Source organism: Watersipora subatra, chromosome 3 (assembly GCF_963576615.1).
Source record: "Watersipora subatra chromosome 3, tzWatSuba1.1, whole genome shotgun sequence".
In the NCBI taxonomy this organism is placed as follows: domain Eukaryota; kingdom Metazoa; phylum Bryozoa; class Gymnolaemata; order Cheilostomatida; family Watersiporidae; genus Watersipora; species Watersipora subatra.
In genome coordinates this window covers 35,147,229-35,164,148 of record NC_088710.1, presented here as the reverse complement: position 1 = coordinate 35,164,148, position 16,920 = coordinate 35,147,229, and the positions used below count along the sequence as shown (strand labels likewise).

General features: G+C 36.9%; 1 protein-coding gene across 1 annotated transcript in view; it reads left to right on the top strand.

The window, feature by feature from the left end:
* Window positions 1-16,920, top strand: part of LOC137391888 (GATOR2 complex protein WDR24-like) — a 33,225-nt gene that overhangs the window by 123 nt on the left and 16,182 nt on the right. The window contains exons 2-8 of the mRNA XM_068078436.1: window positions 5,413-5,509; window positions 6,631-6,735; window positions 7,257-7,451; window positions 8,152-8,255; window positions 9,572-9,688; window positions 13,399-13,527; window positions 16,253-16,478. Of these exons, the coding sequence (XP_067934537.1) occupies window positions 5,485-5,509; window positions 6,631-6,735; window positions 7,257-7,451; window positions 8,152-8,255; window positions 9,572-9,688; window positions 13,399-13,527; window positions 16,253-16,478 (901 nt within the window). The 5' untranslated portion in view covers window positions 5,413-5,484. The remainder of the gene's footprint in view (window positions 1-5,412; window positions 5,510-6,630; window positions 6,736-7,256; window positions 7,452-8,151; window positions 8,256-9,571; window positions 9,689-13,398; window positions 13,528-16,252; window positions 16,479-16,920) is intronic.

The window sequence follows — 16,920 nt, the reverse complement described above, 5'->3', positions numbered from 1 at the left end:
ACAAATTGGATAAGATCAAGTTGGTTACTAATTGTGTATGGTCAATCCAATACATTACTGTCTAGCAGCTCGTTTAGTCTCCGTGTTTTCTTTCGAAGATATTCTTCTTGGTTAGATACAATTTTAGCTTGTGATGCTATACATGAGTATGTGCGTAATTGTCTGCTTGTGTCAATAGAAAGCCTTGTGCAAATAATTTCTAGGCCCTGTACTTGTTACTACTCAAATGCTTTCGTCTCCCTTTTACTACCACTGTGACGTTTTATCCACAGCGATAGCTTGTACCAGGTAGTATCTGAATAAGTTTTATAGTTTTATTTTCAGCTGTAGTTTATAACCTAACACCGTGTGAACTTCTGAAATATTGTTTCACATCAGTTCTATGGGGCCTAATTTAGCAAATTTTTAATATAGGTTAACGATTTGAAGTTTTCATCTAATTTTTCATTTAATTAGTTTATGTCACAAACCTTTTTCTGATCTGTGCTAAGCTGAATTTAAGTATAACAAAAAACTGAATATGGTCATAAGTTGGTAGCTCACAAAGTTGTGTTTTAGTCAACAGCTTGCTAATACTCTTGGGATAAGCATTACCTTTCATGAAATTTTGAACATGCAACATCCTGAAGTAGTGATTCATCACTTCTGAAAGTTATGATTATTTAGTAGTAGTTGAAACCTGTTTATTTTCACATTAAAACTGGTTAGCAAGCTTTACTCATAAATTGTTACACGAACATGGCCCTAAACATCTTCCATTGGTTATAAAAATGAAGCTCATAACTTGTAAATGCTTACAGAAAAACAAAATTAGTCAAACAACAGACTAGTTTAGAGGAATATTTGGGAAGCAAAAACACTTTACAAGTAGGTTCAAAGGAGCTGAAAATGAATTTTGCTATGACAAAAGCTTTTGCAGAGTTCCAATGTTTAACAGTTTTGGAAAAGTCTCGTTTTTTCCTATATTCCTTTATATCATATATCTGACTTTAGACTTGCGATTGTCAGTTTTTTAGTAGATAACAATTTTCGAGCTATGCTCAAGTGTTCTTACATATTGGTGAGTGTCAAAAGTGTGTAGTAGTGTGAAGAAAATGCAGCATTGAATCTTAACTCTTATCTGATTTTGGCTATGAAATCTTTTTTATACAATAGTGGTACACCTACTCTCGGGGCTTTTGTTTTTTGTATTAAACTCAAAAGGTGAATTTTAATGTAGAATAGGATGCTAGTGAAGGGACGATTCAGCTGTTAGCGGACATAATGTTAGAGGAAGGAACACCAGCAGCCTGACTGGGTATTGTGGCCAAGGAAGAGATAAAACTCATCACTGAGTAGAGGCTATGGCCAACTGCAAAGAGCTAGCAATCTGGAAGCTTGTTGAAAAATACAATTCGACGAAACATGGCTAGACTGATCATGACCGTTGCTTTACTAAGCACCAGCTTTAAAAAAGTTCTCTTGGTGAAAATTCAACAAAATATATACATACTTTGGTGTCTTCAAACTGTTGCAGGTTATTTAACTTTGACAAAGTGTCAAGACTAAACTAACCGATCTGCCTGAAATTCTCAACCTCCATAACAGTGACAGCAGTGGCCTGTGGTCACATAAACATGCATGGATATTGTATAGCTCACTTTTGAATATACGTCTCGACACCTTCTTCATTCGGGTCATCATGTCTTAAATCTGTCGGCATAAGCAGTGACAGATTTCCTATGAACTGCTATACAGCTTCAGCCACACAATGAAGCTAAGATAATCATGGCCTAGCTTATAAGGTTTAATCGGTGATTAATAACTTTCCAAGTTTTATTTCTTATGTCCAAACATAAAAAAACTGGATGAATCTGCAGCTTAAGATCCGTTAAAATAAAATGCAGCTTCAAAAGAAGCTTAACATTTACGCAGAAGTTATACATTTACAAAGGGTCTAAAGTCAGTTCTGTGATGATCTTGGTAATGAAATTTGTGGAGCCTTTCTGCGATCAAAACTTTAAAATTACCGTATAAACCTCTATTTGAATGCCAAAGTGCTCTATTTTTCAACTCTTCTCCTATAGTGGCGTACAAATAAAGGTGGCGTTCAAATAATGGTGGCATTCAAATAAAGGCGGCGTTCAAATAAAGGTGGCGTACAAATAAAGGTGGCGTTCAAATAAAGGTGACGTTCACATAAAGGTGGCGTTCAAATAATCGTGGCGTTCAAATAAATGTGGCGTTCAAATGAAGATGGCGTTCAAATAAAGATGGCGTTCAAATAAAGGTGGCGTTCAAATAAAGGTGGCGTTCAAATAAAGGTGGCGTTCAAATAATCGTGGCGTTCAAATAATCGTGGCGTTCAAATAAAGGTGGCGTTCAAATAATCGTGGCGTTCAAATAAACGTGGCGTTCAAATAAAGGTGGCGTTCAAATAAAGGTGGCGTTCAAATAAAGGCGGCGTTCAAATAATCGTGGCGTTCAAATAAACGTGGCGTTCAAATAAAAATGGCGTTCAAATAAAGGTGGCGTTCAAATAAAGGTGGCGTTCAAATAAAGGTGGCGTTCAAATAATCATGGTGTTCAAATAAACATGGCGTTCAAATAAAGATGGCGTTCAAATAAAGGTGGCGTTCAAATAAAGGTGGCGTTCAAATAATCGTGGCGTTCAAATAAAGGTGGCGTTCAAATAAAAATGGCGTTCAAATAAAGGTGGCGTTCAAATAAAGGTAGCGTTCAAATACAGGTTTTATGGTAAATGGCTAATGAACTTCTAGATGGTCATCATCTGAGCTTTTTCAGAGATCAGTGAAAACAGGCTTTGACCTGTTGGCGCAGTGATTACAAACATAAAAGCAGATTCTCAATGGGTTAAAAGATAGCGAGCTGAAACCAGAGGGAAGGAGTAATGAGCAGTGGACTAGCAATTTTTCTTGTCCTTCTGGCAACAGATAGGATTGAAGGCATTAGTTATGCCAATGCAAGGTAGAGAAAAGCATTAAACAGCAAATTCATCGAACAATTGGGAAAGTTCGAAGTTGATCTCAGCAATCAAGTAATAGCAATCAATAGCTATTATCCTTTGGGTAAAAAGATGGCGAAACGGTTTAAAATGACCATTTTGTCATTCAATAGAGGAAACATAAGAGTTAAAGTTTAGTAAGTTCAAAAAATAGTTATTCATTGAGCCCACAGCTATAACTGTGTTCATCACCCACATCATGCTAGAAATGTAAGATGTAAGAAATAAAAATACTCATGTAAAACAGTTTCGAAAGGATAATTTTTATTGTCGCGATTATTGAATGGAACTGGGAACTTGTGGAGGCGATAGATAAAATGAACTTCATATTAAAATTCAATACACAAATATATTTCTTATAGAACTTCACTGAGGTGATCTGAATACAATACTACTCCAAAACTTGCATGTTTGGGCATTAGATCCTAATTGACAAAAAGGTGTGCATTCATTTGTTATTCTACTTTTTGGTGATGCCTGAAAATTAACTGGACCAAAGTTTTTCACAAAAATTTGTTTAGATTGGACTTGCTTTTTGATATTGCTGCTGGTATGTTAAACTTTATTTTGCTATCTATGGGCTTTGTTCTTGTCCTTTTCTTGAAATTAAAAAAAATTTACATCATATGTACAGGAGCGGCCAACTCCTCGTATTGCTACCCTTATGAGCAGTCTTCAAAATACTTATTAGATTTATAGTGTATGAAGCTACTAGCCGAATGTCCGGTGTTGCACCGGTATTAAAAACAGCTTATAAACAGTGGCAGGTAATGTAATTGCCTGTCGTTGGCCATTAGCCTGGCACATTGCCGATGGCTAATTAAGCTAGTATCCGAATTGCTAAACTTACTAATAAAAGCCGTAAGAGCAAACTTTAGTGATGTTGCGGTAATGCAGACTGCTATGAGTATTTCAACCCTGGTAGTGGCTCATATCGCCTAATGAATTCATTGCGTCTCTGCGTACCTCGATTGGTTAGGTAATCGTCTGGTGATTGGGAGGATCCGAGATCAAGGCCTCTTCTCTGGCACAGATTTATCATTGTTAGATACCAATTGCTGTAGCTGGTCAGACCGAATAACAGACGACAACAAACTTTGAGATTTATATATATAAGACATGCAATGTGCATTGAATTTGTAACCATGTGATAAGACTATTAAATCATCATTCTCCACTTGAATACAACTCAAATTTTAGCTTTATGCTCAAGCACTCCTTCACAGTGTAACTATTTTTTAAATGATGGAGCTTATTCCTTCTCACCTACAATAGTCATCCAAGTGCATTAGATGGCTCTGCCGATAAAAAACATGCCTTGCTCTTCGAAGCATTTATGTATTACGCATTTGATTGTTATCATTAAATAACTGCATTTAACTCTGCATTTAATTTCTGATCTTTCCTTTTTCAAAACAGCTACATGTAGTTGTGCCGCAACTTATTTCTTTGGTATACATTCTTGAGAATGGATTTTGATTATAATGTTTTTAGGCAGTGACATACACTTTCTTTAGCATTTGTACATTTTAGTGCATACCCTTGTCTACTTCCTAAAACGTCTTGTTGACGAAAACATTTTCAGATTAGCACAACCAGTGACGTCATTTCTCATTTTTTCTCATGTATTTTTCTTTTCAGCATTTTAACCACGACCAAGTTTTATCAATTTTAGTCTTTTAATCACAATTGATAGAAAAATACCGATACTTTCTGATAAATCTGACCAAATATATTTTTTTTAATGAATAATAATCATACATATACTCACCAAATAAACCTCATTGTACCACGTTGGCAGTGATTAGGCTCATTGCCATCATTACCATATAAGATTCCTTTGTTCCTTAAGCTGTAGTCTCTTTTCTCTTCACCTGGCTCTGTGTGATAACTATAATGAAGAGACCCATTCATCCAATACAATGTACAACATCATTTGTGCTTGAAATCATGTGTTTTACATTTATCAAAGCTAGATGGAGACATTGCAATGGCTTATTGCCATGTAATAGCCATGAGAAGTTATACATTTAGTTAAATGATCGACTTAGCTCACTAAGGCACTGATTACTTCATCACTTTTTTATTTCAAACTGGTGTAGCACAATTTGTTGTGATTTATTATTATTATGAATTAATACGCTTTACGTAAATAATGTAAGGTAAAAACTAATTACATGAAGGTTGCAGAAGAATAAAAAAAGTGTTGCAAAAAATTAGCAAAGCATGATATACCCAAAAATGGTGAATGTTGACATAATATTCTCTGTATGAGGTATAGGTTCGTCAGTGAAGGTGAAATTTTTTTACATGTTAACATGGTGAGCTCACTTTATGTTAACATATGCTGAGCTCACCTTATGTTAACATAATTATGGAGAGCTCATTTTATGTTGAAAACCTTTCAGGCATAACCTCTCTACATAGAGAGGACCATAAATGTGGTTGTTCCCTCTTACGGCTTACCATCAGGCCGCACAATGAGTCGATTTGGATTGGATAAAGGTTGGTTTTTTGTATTACTATATATAGACTAGCTATTACTATATATGGACTACCTATTACTATATATGGACTAGCTATTACTATATATAGACTAGCTATTACTATATATGGACTAGCTATTACTATATATGGACTAGCTATTACTATATATAGACTAGCTATTACTATATATAGACTAGCTATTACTATATATAGACTAGCTATTACTATATATGGACTAGCTATTACTATATATAGACTAGCTATTACTATATATAGACTAGCTATTACTATATATGGACTAGCTATTACTATATATAGACTAGCTATTACTATATATGGACTAGCTATTACTATATATAGACTAGCTATTACTATATATGGACTAGCTATTACTATATATAAACTAGCTATTACTATATATATGTATAGACTATTTACTATATATGCATTCTCACAAAATATTAGTTTAGTCAACTTATTAGTTCTTCAGTGAGGCAGGAAAATAGAGTTATCAATGTCTAGTATTGCGTAAAAAAAGCCCAGTTGAGAGAAATTGCCGGTTTATTTATTTATTGCTTAGTTATTTATGCCTCAGAGGCATTCTGATAGTTTTGAATCCGTTCCCATTATTTGTTGCAAATTACAACAAACTATTTATGTAAACCATTCATTAAAATGGTAACTCTTTAATAAAAACCTTCAATTTTATTTAAGTTTGATTTACAAATGATATAAATATAAATGAGAATTCATGCATCATTTTTTATGGGATAAAATATTAAGTGAAACATTGCAAAAGACTGAGATCCTCTTTTTCAGAACATCCAGAACTATTTATCAAGCCATTCATAATTGTTTTAAAACGAAGATTGTTATGTTATTTATGTTTATAGTATTTTGAGATTGAAGAGTTTACAGAAACAGACAGCATGCTGCTGAATTATTTTTGAATAGTCGATCTTTTTTGAAATTCATAAGCAGAGTTTTTACTGATCTAGAAATATGGCTGTTTTGCCTTCTTTTATTTTCTCCAACTCTAACTTACATGTAGCATTAACTAACTCTTGCTAACAGATAATTCTGTTTTCGTTTTAATGCGAAAGCCTACATTGTAATTACGTATTTTTCATCTATTGTAGTAACCCCACCATCCCCAGGCACCTTTTCTATTGACACAAAAGGGGAGATAACTTGCCTTGCTGCCAATAAGGATGTTTCGCTGGTGGCCTGTGCAGGGAGACAGGGTAGGAATCTATTACATACTCCTTGCCTTATTTGATGACAATGAGAGTGTAGGGGCTCCGTAGTCTTTGCCCTATTTGATATCCCTATAGGTATAGTGGCCATGGTCAGTTTAAGGACTCACAACCAACAACACTCTCTCCATCTTTTTTTAGCTTTTCCTCAAACTAAACAGCTTCTAACAAAGTGTTTCCTGGGTTTTAAAAGATACACTTTATGTGATGTAATCCATTCCTGATTTTAGATAGTGGTGTGTCAATGCAATAAAAACTTAATACTGTTTTCAAGTTGGTCTAGTGAAAACCTAAAATTATAATTAAATTCCAAAGTGTTATCAAATTAACGTTTTCGCAGTTGAAACGCGCTGTATGTGTTTTGATATTTTTAAAACTGTTTGCTAAACTGACAGAAATAAGCTGGCTTTAGTTGTGTACAAGCATTTTCTTTTGTGAAATGCATTTCGAAAAATGAACCAATTTATTTTTAATATTATTACTTACAGTGTTATTTATATTATTCGCAGTGTTCAAAGTGTATGCCATTGAGGAGGACAAGTTCACTGAGAAACACAACCTGCGCTCTACCCAGAAGTCTGGGCTGAATTATGTAGCAGTTGACATTGTCTGGAGTCCTCTGCACGATAACATTATTGCCTCGGCCTCGAGCAATGGCTCTGTGGTCTTTTGGGACATCAACAGGCCCAGCAAAAACAAGCAAGGTAGATTATTTTTTATCTAATTTAGCTAACTGCATTGCAGCAGCAGTTATGGTCTTGACATGAGTAGTCACACATTTTGAAAGGTAGTTAGATTTGATATCGCAGGGGTCTTTTTACTTGACTATAAAATTCAATGTGCATCTATCCTTTTGTTTTCTTTGTGTCAGAATTGTGGTAGGATAGCATTATATTTAATGTATCAATCTACCCAACGTTAAGCATATTACTCAAACATTATTTATAATAGCCGATTAGATAGCCGATAGGAGACGATTTACCTTTTAACAATTGATGATGGATCAGCCACAGAGTGCATCTTTTGGTCCGATCTATTCGGTAGATTTTAACACCTAGTAGATCACTCTAATGTAGTCTCTGAGGTTCACTCTAAACGCGCTTGACCATCCATGTGTACAACGAATTGCATTTCTGCACAAGGTTTTTTCTTATGATAAACAGCAAAGTGAAGTAGCCGAATTCAGTGTGCTCAACAATTTGTTTAAAAATTATCTCAACTAAATTATTGTGTTTATGTGAAATGTGAAAGGTAAAACACACACAACTACTGAGTATTTGAAGCTCTTCATTAGAATTGCTAGAATTATTATTTTTCATCGTTATCTTCCATTTTGTGACAGTTAAAATCTGAGCTCCCTTCTGTCAGTGTTTTTATGTTGATGCTGGTCTTTAATCTTATCAGAGCACCTGTCACACCTGCATGAAAGATCCGCGTCACGTCTCAGCTTTCACAGTCAGGAGAACTTACTTCTCAGCGGAGGCAAGGACGGCATGTGTAAATTATTTGTAAGTGCGTATAAACACTGGGTTTTCTATTTCGAGTTATCATACTTTAATTGAAGCTTAGTAACTTTTGTAGCGAGCGAATAATACGTCAGCAGTCTGGTGTACTGTGAAAGATACTCAGGTGTAATAACTATATGCACAGTTATTCCAAAAGGTAGCAAAGTGGTTGAGTTATGCAAATGGTAGTGTACCTAGATGCTTTGCAGATGCTAGTGTACCTGGATGCTATGCAGATGGTAGTGTACCTGGATGCTTGGCTGATGGTGGCGTACCGGGATGCTATGCAGATGGTAGTGTACCTGAATGCTAGGCTGATGGTAGCATACCTGGATGCTATGCAGATGGTAGTGTACCTGGATGATATGCAGATGGTAGTGTACCTGGATGCTATGCAGATGCTAGTGTACCTGGATGCTAGGCAGATGGTAGTGTACCTGGATGTTATGTAGATGGTAGTGTACCTGGATGTTATGTAGATGGTAGTGTACCTGGATGTTATGCAGGTGGTAGTGCACCTGAATGCTAGGCTGATGGTAGTGTACCTGGATGATATGCAGATGGGAGTGTACCTGGATGATATGCAGATGGTAGTGTACCTGGATGATATGCAGATGGTAGTGTACCTGAATGTTATGCGGATGGTAGTGTACCTGGATGCTATGCGGATGGTAGTGTACCTGGATGATATGCAGATGGTAGTGTACCTGGATGATATGCAGATAGTAGCATACCTGGATACTATGCAGATGGTAGTGTACCTAGATGCTAGGTGAATGTTTGAGTCCGAATTTTGCGTAATGCAATTATTTTCCCAACCTCCAACCGTTGCTTCGGCTGGACGGGCATGTCTCTTATTATAGTAAAGCTTGTGATTTATTATTGAAACACTGTTTAGAACTACTTGCTCATAGATGAGATAGAAACTACATTTTGCCATAAAGACTAAACTAGAATGTAAACTTGACTGCTCCCATAGTGTAGAAGGTACTGACTTATCTGCTATGTAATACTCATTGTTTTATTCAGAGTCAAATTTGCTGTTATAGTTGATAACAGTTACGGGAATTGTGATGTCTAAAAATTTGTACTGTGAAAACATGTTACATGGCTGTTCTGACAATGGCAGAATCCGTCTTATTTTTACAGCTACCCTAACCTTTGTACTTGGGATTCTCATCCAGATTAAAGTGCAAGTTATTAATAACATTTGAGAGTTGTCTTCCTTATGCATCTGATTCCAAATGATGTCCAACTAATACATTAATATCCATTTTATTCTAACTGTATTATATGAATAGAGAATCCTGCTGTTGTAGGACACGAGAAGACGAAATGTTGTATGCAGTTTCCAATCTGTATCAGTACATGATGTCCAGTGGTGGCCGAATCAGTATTTTTCGTTTGCGTCAGCCACGGAAAATGGCAGCATACAGGTAGGCATGGCAGCATACACATAAGCATGGCAGCATACACGTATGCATGGCAGCATACACGTAGGCATGGCAGTGTACACATAGGCATGGCAGCATACACGTAGGCATGGCAGTGTACACATAGGCATGGCAGCGTACACGTAGGCATGGCAGCGTACATGTAGGCATGGCAGCGTACACATAGGCATGGCAGCGTACACGTAGGCATGGCAGCGTACACGTAAGCATGGCAGCATACACGTAGGCATGGCAGCGTGCACGTAGGCATGGCAGCGTACACGTAGGCATGGCAGCATACACGTAGGCATGGCAGCATACACGTAGGCATGGCAGCCTACACGTAGGCATGGCAGCATACACGTAGGCATGGCAGCATACACGTAGACATGGCAGCATACACGTATTGTGGCTTGCAATCAATTTCTTTGATATATGACGTTGTTACTCAATCAGCTGAAAACAAACACAGTTTTAACTGCTTTTGATTGTCACCAGAATTTATAGAAAAAGATCATAATGCCATGGTGGCTGTCCATTGTTTCTAGTTACAATTTTCCCTTTGTTTTTTTGCAAATCTGCTAGAATGACTATGCTTGAAAAGTGTTTCGAAGCTTATAAGCTATAGCTAGTCGAGATATTATGATATATCTCCGCATATAAGCCTATTCTAGAACGAAAAAAAATTACCAAATTGAAGGTCTAGATTATAGGCGTTCAACTCTGATTGAAAGCAAGCAAAATGACATGCTAACTTAATTTCAACAACTACAACTCAAACATGTTAAGAATGCAGCTGGTGTATAAGTAAAAGCACACCTTTACTTATACACCAGCGTGTGTGTTATATATAGTGTGTTATATACAGTAGCGATGGCTTGCAATTTACTTATAGTGTGTTATATACAGTAGTACATGGCTTGCACTTTACTTATAGTGTGTTATATACAGTAGTACATGGCTTGCACTTTACTTATAGTGTGTTATATATAGTAGTACAAGGCTTGCACTTTACTTATAGTGTGTTATATATAGTAGTATATGGCTTGCACTTTACTTATAGTGTGTTATATACAGTAGTACATGGCTTGCACTTTACTTATAGTGTGTTATATATAGTAGTATATGGCTTGCACTTTACTTATATTGTGTTATATACAGTAGTACATGGCTTGCACTTTAAGAAAAGCTGCGTGTGAAGATTCATTGAAAAAGAAATGCTATGGAACCGGTGCATTTAACCTTTATCTGTTAAGCTATTGTTCTCACGGTAAGAGTGTGCACACCCACGTGAAGTAGCTCTTGTTTGATAATGGTACACTATGACAGCAATAACAGTCTGTGGCTGGTTGTTCATCGACGTGATCACTTGCGTTTTACGCTCGTCACATGCATTAACAGTATTGCTGGTACAGTTGAAGATATTTTATCGAAGAAATGTCTGATTTTACCCGTAGAAGGAAACGAATGTTCTTAAACAGCTTCTTTAATAGTGGTTACCACCATTATCGACTATTAGGCTACCAAATAAATTTTTTTACTGTCACAATTGAATATTCGGCAAAACTAAATGCAGTGAAACTCGGCTAACTTGACCTTCACGGGACCGAGAGAAAGTGTTCGAGTTATCAGAGCGTTCATGTTATGAGAACACCGTCACAAGTGCATGTATTATTGTATTTATCAGTACATATACAAACTATATATAAATCAAAAGTATTGATTGCTTGTTGCAAGTTAAGGGACCTCTCATGTAATGTTTTAACAATTTTTATCAGAAAGTGTAAATATTTCCCTTTTATTACTTCAGATTCGTTTGTTTGTTTTAGGTGATGTGACTGCCAGGACGTTTTCAGATTAAAATAGGCAAAACCTGATCACAGTTGAAACTCTCCGAAAAAAAGACATAGTATTGTTCTTTTGAGCGTTTTAACAAAAACCAGTTTTGCCGATTTTTCTTAAAGTTCATCTGAAGGTTACCTGGTTTCTCCTTGCTTGCGGGGGGCTATCCCCAAGCGGATGTTTGTTAAAATTTGATTTTTTGCAAACCTTTAGAAAAGTCGTTAACGAAAATATTTTGCCGATAGTGGTAATAATGACGCCTAAGAACTACTAAAAGTTGTTGTTTATCTCTATGGCTTGGAATAAAGTGATATTCTAAAGCGATAACAACCATCTCGGTAGCCGTTGGGCAAAAAAACTGTTCAAGTTAACGAAGTTAAGGTCGAGTTATCTAAAGCAATTTATCATTGCGTGGGAACGGACCAACCAAATCCGTTCGAGTTAATCATGTGCTCGAGATATCCGAAGGCGAGTTTATCCGAGTTTCACTGTATTTGACAGTGCATATATGATGCCATAACATTTGACCAAAATTAATTGGCATAGAATTGTACATCATCTGATGCCATAAAAAGCCACAAAGGTGTTGCAGTTCAGACACTTTTTGTCCTCTTCATAATACCGTGACTGACAAGTTCAGCTTGTTTCGAGTCAGACGAGTTACCACTATTACTATAGCTAATGGTATTATTATCACTGTTAAATATAAATACTCACTGTCACTACTCACTACTAATATTGCCCAATAGATAGTTTGCAGGGGCCCATTGTTCTACTATTTGTGAAACCTACATAGCTGTAATGCTTCTGATCATCGCGAAGAAAAAATGGTGTAAAAAATGTTTTTGCAAAGTGAAACTAGAGGCTGGTTCACACTATATCACTGTATCTCGACGTTGATGCCACAATACTTCGGTGAACGTCGATGATAACGATATTCACACTATTACAAACCCATCCTGTTTGCTGCATCAGGAAATACTCTGTGACGTAGTGTTCCCATTTCCCTTTTTGAATTTTTGCGAACAAACTTCTTTGTTTTCGTGAACTGGAATTAAATACTAGTCCCGCAGCGACTATCATAATCGAATATAAATCACGCTATTCACGACTGCGAATTACCATCGCCCAAATAGTTCACATTTGAAAGGCGGTCGTCGATGCTGGGCGAAATAACAGGAAAGTTTGACAGCTGCAGACTTTCCCGACATGTCCGTGTTGCTGCATCGATGCCATCGGTTCACAGTTCACATAATCGACTATGAACGCCGAAAGGCGAAGGCTGACAAACGGCGTTATAGTGTGAACCAGCCTCAAGGTCAGCGTGGGATGCAAGCTTGTTTTTCATTGGCTCAACACAACCAGATGATTGTTTCTTTTTGATTAAGCGGAGACACAATAGGTTAATTATAGAACTACTCACCGATCAAAAACATTTTGTACTCATCCTACAAAAGTCGCTCCATTTCTGCGACCTTTCGCTCCGATAATTACGTCCGGCATATTACGATTTATAGCGTCGACTTAGATGCGAATTATTATCAATTTCCTGATTTCAGGGCTGTTTTTCTAGGGCCGGCTTATATGTGAGGTGGGCTTATTATGCGGAGACATACGGTAATGTGCGCACGCATTCTATGATTGGTATCTAAGGATAAATACGATACAGCAAGCAAAAATGTTCAAAATTGAGTGTGTCTACATAAAATATCATTCAGAAATGAAAACATAACTCTTTGAGAAAGCCATGTACTACACGTCATTTGTATAGCGATCACTGCAGCCTCTATATTGCACATTCATTAATTTACATGTGCTTTCGAAGTTATCTCCTCTGTGCAAATGTTGGTTTCTTTTCTCCTTATTTCCAGATTTGGGACTACAGAAACCCCTCCTCGTGTCAACTCGAATTTCCTGCCCATAGTGGACCTGTCTTTGCCCTTCATTTTCATCCAGAAGAGAAACTATTGGCATCAGGCGGTCGAGACAAATTCATTAAGGTATTGATATGTACAGTATTTGCTGCAGCTCCATGCATAGGTATGTAGGAGTTTTCTTCTCCTACATAAAATAAACAAAATGACTCGAAGTTGATAGCCTCATCCGAATATCAGTACAGCGCATGCTATATGGTAATTATCAATTTGGGACACAAAGTGCTGCTTATTATAGAACTAGGGCAGCTGGGAGTGCACAGGAGTGTGCTTATTATAGAACTAGGGCAGGCTGGCAGCGCAGAGGAGTGTGCTTATTATAGAACAAGGGCGGCTGGCAGCGCAGAGGAGTGTACTTATTACAGAACTAGGGTAGCTGATAATGCAGAGGAGTGTCTAGGGCAGCTGGCAGCGCAGAGGAGTGTGCTTGAGATCGCACCAGACTTGTCAGAGATTACACAAGTTGAGCAACTGGGGAAAAAAGACGGGAGGATTTAAATGTAATGTTGGGCTGTACCATAAACTTGAAAAACATTGCCTCAGCTTTTTTCATCTGTAGTAGCAGCAATGTATACATTAAAGTTTCATCTATGAGAATCTCAGCGTATTCCTGTCGGTTATTTGTCCAGCCATAACATTAAAGTTCTAGGAACTAAACATCTGCATCGCTCTGGACTTGACATTGGAATCTCCAGGTTTGCCGGCAGGCATACTAACCACTACACTAAACTGTCCTTTCCTTACTATGGTATTATTGTTCACATACTTAATGCACAAGCTTCACATACTTTTGCACAAGCTGCACATACTTATGCAGCTTACAACATACTTAGCACGCACTTAAATGTTACGCACCAAGCTTAGCGTCAGGCATCATGCATCACGTTTGTAAGCAATTAATAATCATAAGCAAGCTGGCTTCAGATGGCTCTGATTATAGTGTCACTAGCTTAAAGGTTGACATGCAAAAAATTCACATTACAGTTATTTGGTATCAAAATATTCACCATGTCTTACTCTGTGGAAATGTGATTACAAGCTCTTAAAAGCTCAAAAATGAACAGTTAATCGCAGCCATCACGAAAACGCCGTAGATTGGAATCCTTTTTCAAAACGGCTCAAATGGGACGTACTGTAGATGGACATGATGGCTTCTGTTTACACTTTCATGAACCTCATTCATCGCAATATTTTCACCAATATACTTCACACATTCAATAAAATCATGTCTATTGTCATTACCCATCTATTTCATTATCATCGTAATGCTGTCACTTTGAGCACTGATATCTCAAAACCTACCGTAAAAAAATTTGTTCAATTTTTAACCTTTGCCCGAAAGAGTGCATATCAACCTCTGATAAACATGACGAGCCTGTTGTTCGCCTGTGATAGTCGAAAAATGCTGCAGAAATTGTTCGCGCCATTTGGCAGGATGTATGGGTCACATGATCAGATTATAGCTAGATGAATAGACCAAGCTGAAACAAAACTGTAAAGTAGCGAGCATCTATATTTGATACGAGCTTTTCTGTAGAACCCAAAGTGTTTGTCATAAACTAGTGCTACGAGATGTTTTATATTGAGCCTTTTATTGGCCTTTAATTTTACGGGATAACATCACTGTCAAACGTCACTGATAACATCATGTGTTAAAACAATAACCGCAATGTTTGAGAACGTCATCAAAATAAAGAGATTCCAAACTACGGCGTTTTCACGATGGCTGCAATTAACTGTTCGTTTTTGAGCTTTCAAGAGCTTGTAATCACATTTCCACATATTTTGTACCTACAACACACTAGTGTAAGACATTGTGAAATTTTTGATACCAAATAACTGTAGTGTGAATTGTGTAACAAGTAAACCTTTAAGTTACTAGCTTAAGTTACCCAAATTTGTTGGGTAAAAAAAACTAGCTAATGGCAACTAAATTTAGTTACTAATGCTAAATTTTCTGTGCAAAAACCTCTTTTATTACCCGTGCACCGCTGGGCATTCATCTAGTTCTATAATAAAATCGATATGCATCATTCTAGAGATGAAGCAAGCGTATTCAATCATTAGGCCTTACTAATCAGTACATGCTATTTGTGAAATTGTTTTTAATGGCACACTATGAAAAAAAAATCTTTTCGGAGATATACTGATGCCAAATAAAGTTTTAGGACAAAAAAACTGGAAGTACAGTGCACCTCTAAGTTACAATTGCCCTGTTATATAGGTTTTTTGCCTTTGCGATCCTACACATGGTTTTTCGTCCCCGCAATACAACATTTTTTCCGCCACACCATATCAACAAAGGTTTTTCTCAAGATTGAATTTTAGCAGTCGATGTGCTGAATACACCGGAATAACAGAGATATCGATATGCTGTTCACCGAAATCCCTCCCACAATGCATGGAAGAGATACAATGCCCGCTCTCTGTTCAGCGTTATTCATTATAAGTTATAGTGACAATGAAACTGGAAACAGATAGGCGATTAAATTTTAGATGATGGTAAAATTAAAGTTTAGGTTAGCAAAATACATACTAAAACGTAACTTAAGTTGTTATTGCTAAAAGTCGGACAAACAACTTTTTGTATCACGAGTCGTGTTCTAGTGATGTTCGTTGAATGTAGATGAATGCTAGCCTGAAATAATGCCCTTAGCTGAGCTCAAGGTTTCAATGTGTGCATTTAGCTTTGTTGTGTTCATCATCAACCATCCATAGGATCAACAAAGGTGGAGACATTCTCTGTTGTACCAGAATAAAACGTGTCTGAAATTGTTGATTATTTCTACAGATATGGAGTCTTGCTGCTCCGCCTCTGACCAATCAAAGCTCATCGGTACAACAAACTCACTGCATACAGAGTATAGCCCCAGTCTCTAGAGTCAAATGGAGGCCTAAACAACCTACACAGGTTGCAAGTCTAGTCAACTCGGTAGACCTGCAGGTTCATGTGTGGGAGCTAAACCGCCCGTCCATCCCCCTCGCTACATTCCCTGATCACAAAGATGTTGTAACAAGTACGTCTCACGTTGGTTGGCTGTGCTGTGATTAATGTTTATTGGTTAATGACTACGCTAAAATGATGGAAGGCTTTGTAAATTATGATTGGTCGGAACACTTTGTGGATTGTGATTGGTCGGAACACTTTGTGGATTGTGATTGATTGTCAAAAAGCTTTTTAACTTGTAATTGGTTGGTAAAATGCTTTGTTTTGTGATATTGTCGAAACTTTTTGTGAATTGTGATTGGTTATTAAATCATGCAGTAGGTTGAGATTGATTGTAAAAATAGTTTATGGATTGTAATTATATAGTTGGTACATCATACAGGCTAATTGAAGATGTTTCTGAGTGACTGTATTTTATTTGAAATCTTTCTGAATACTTGTGCAGCTTTAGCCTCTCTATTCATTTGTAGTTTGTTGCATACACTTATCACTTTGAGTCTTTGGGTCGAAAA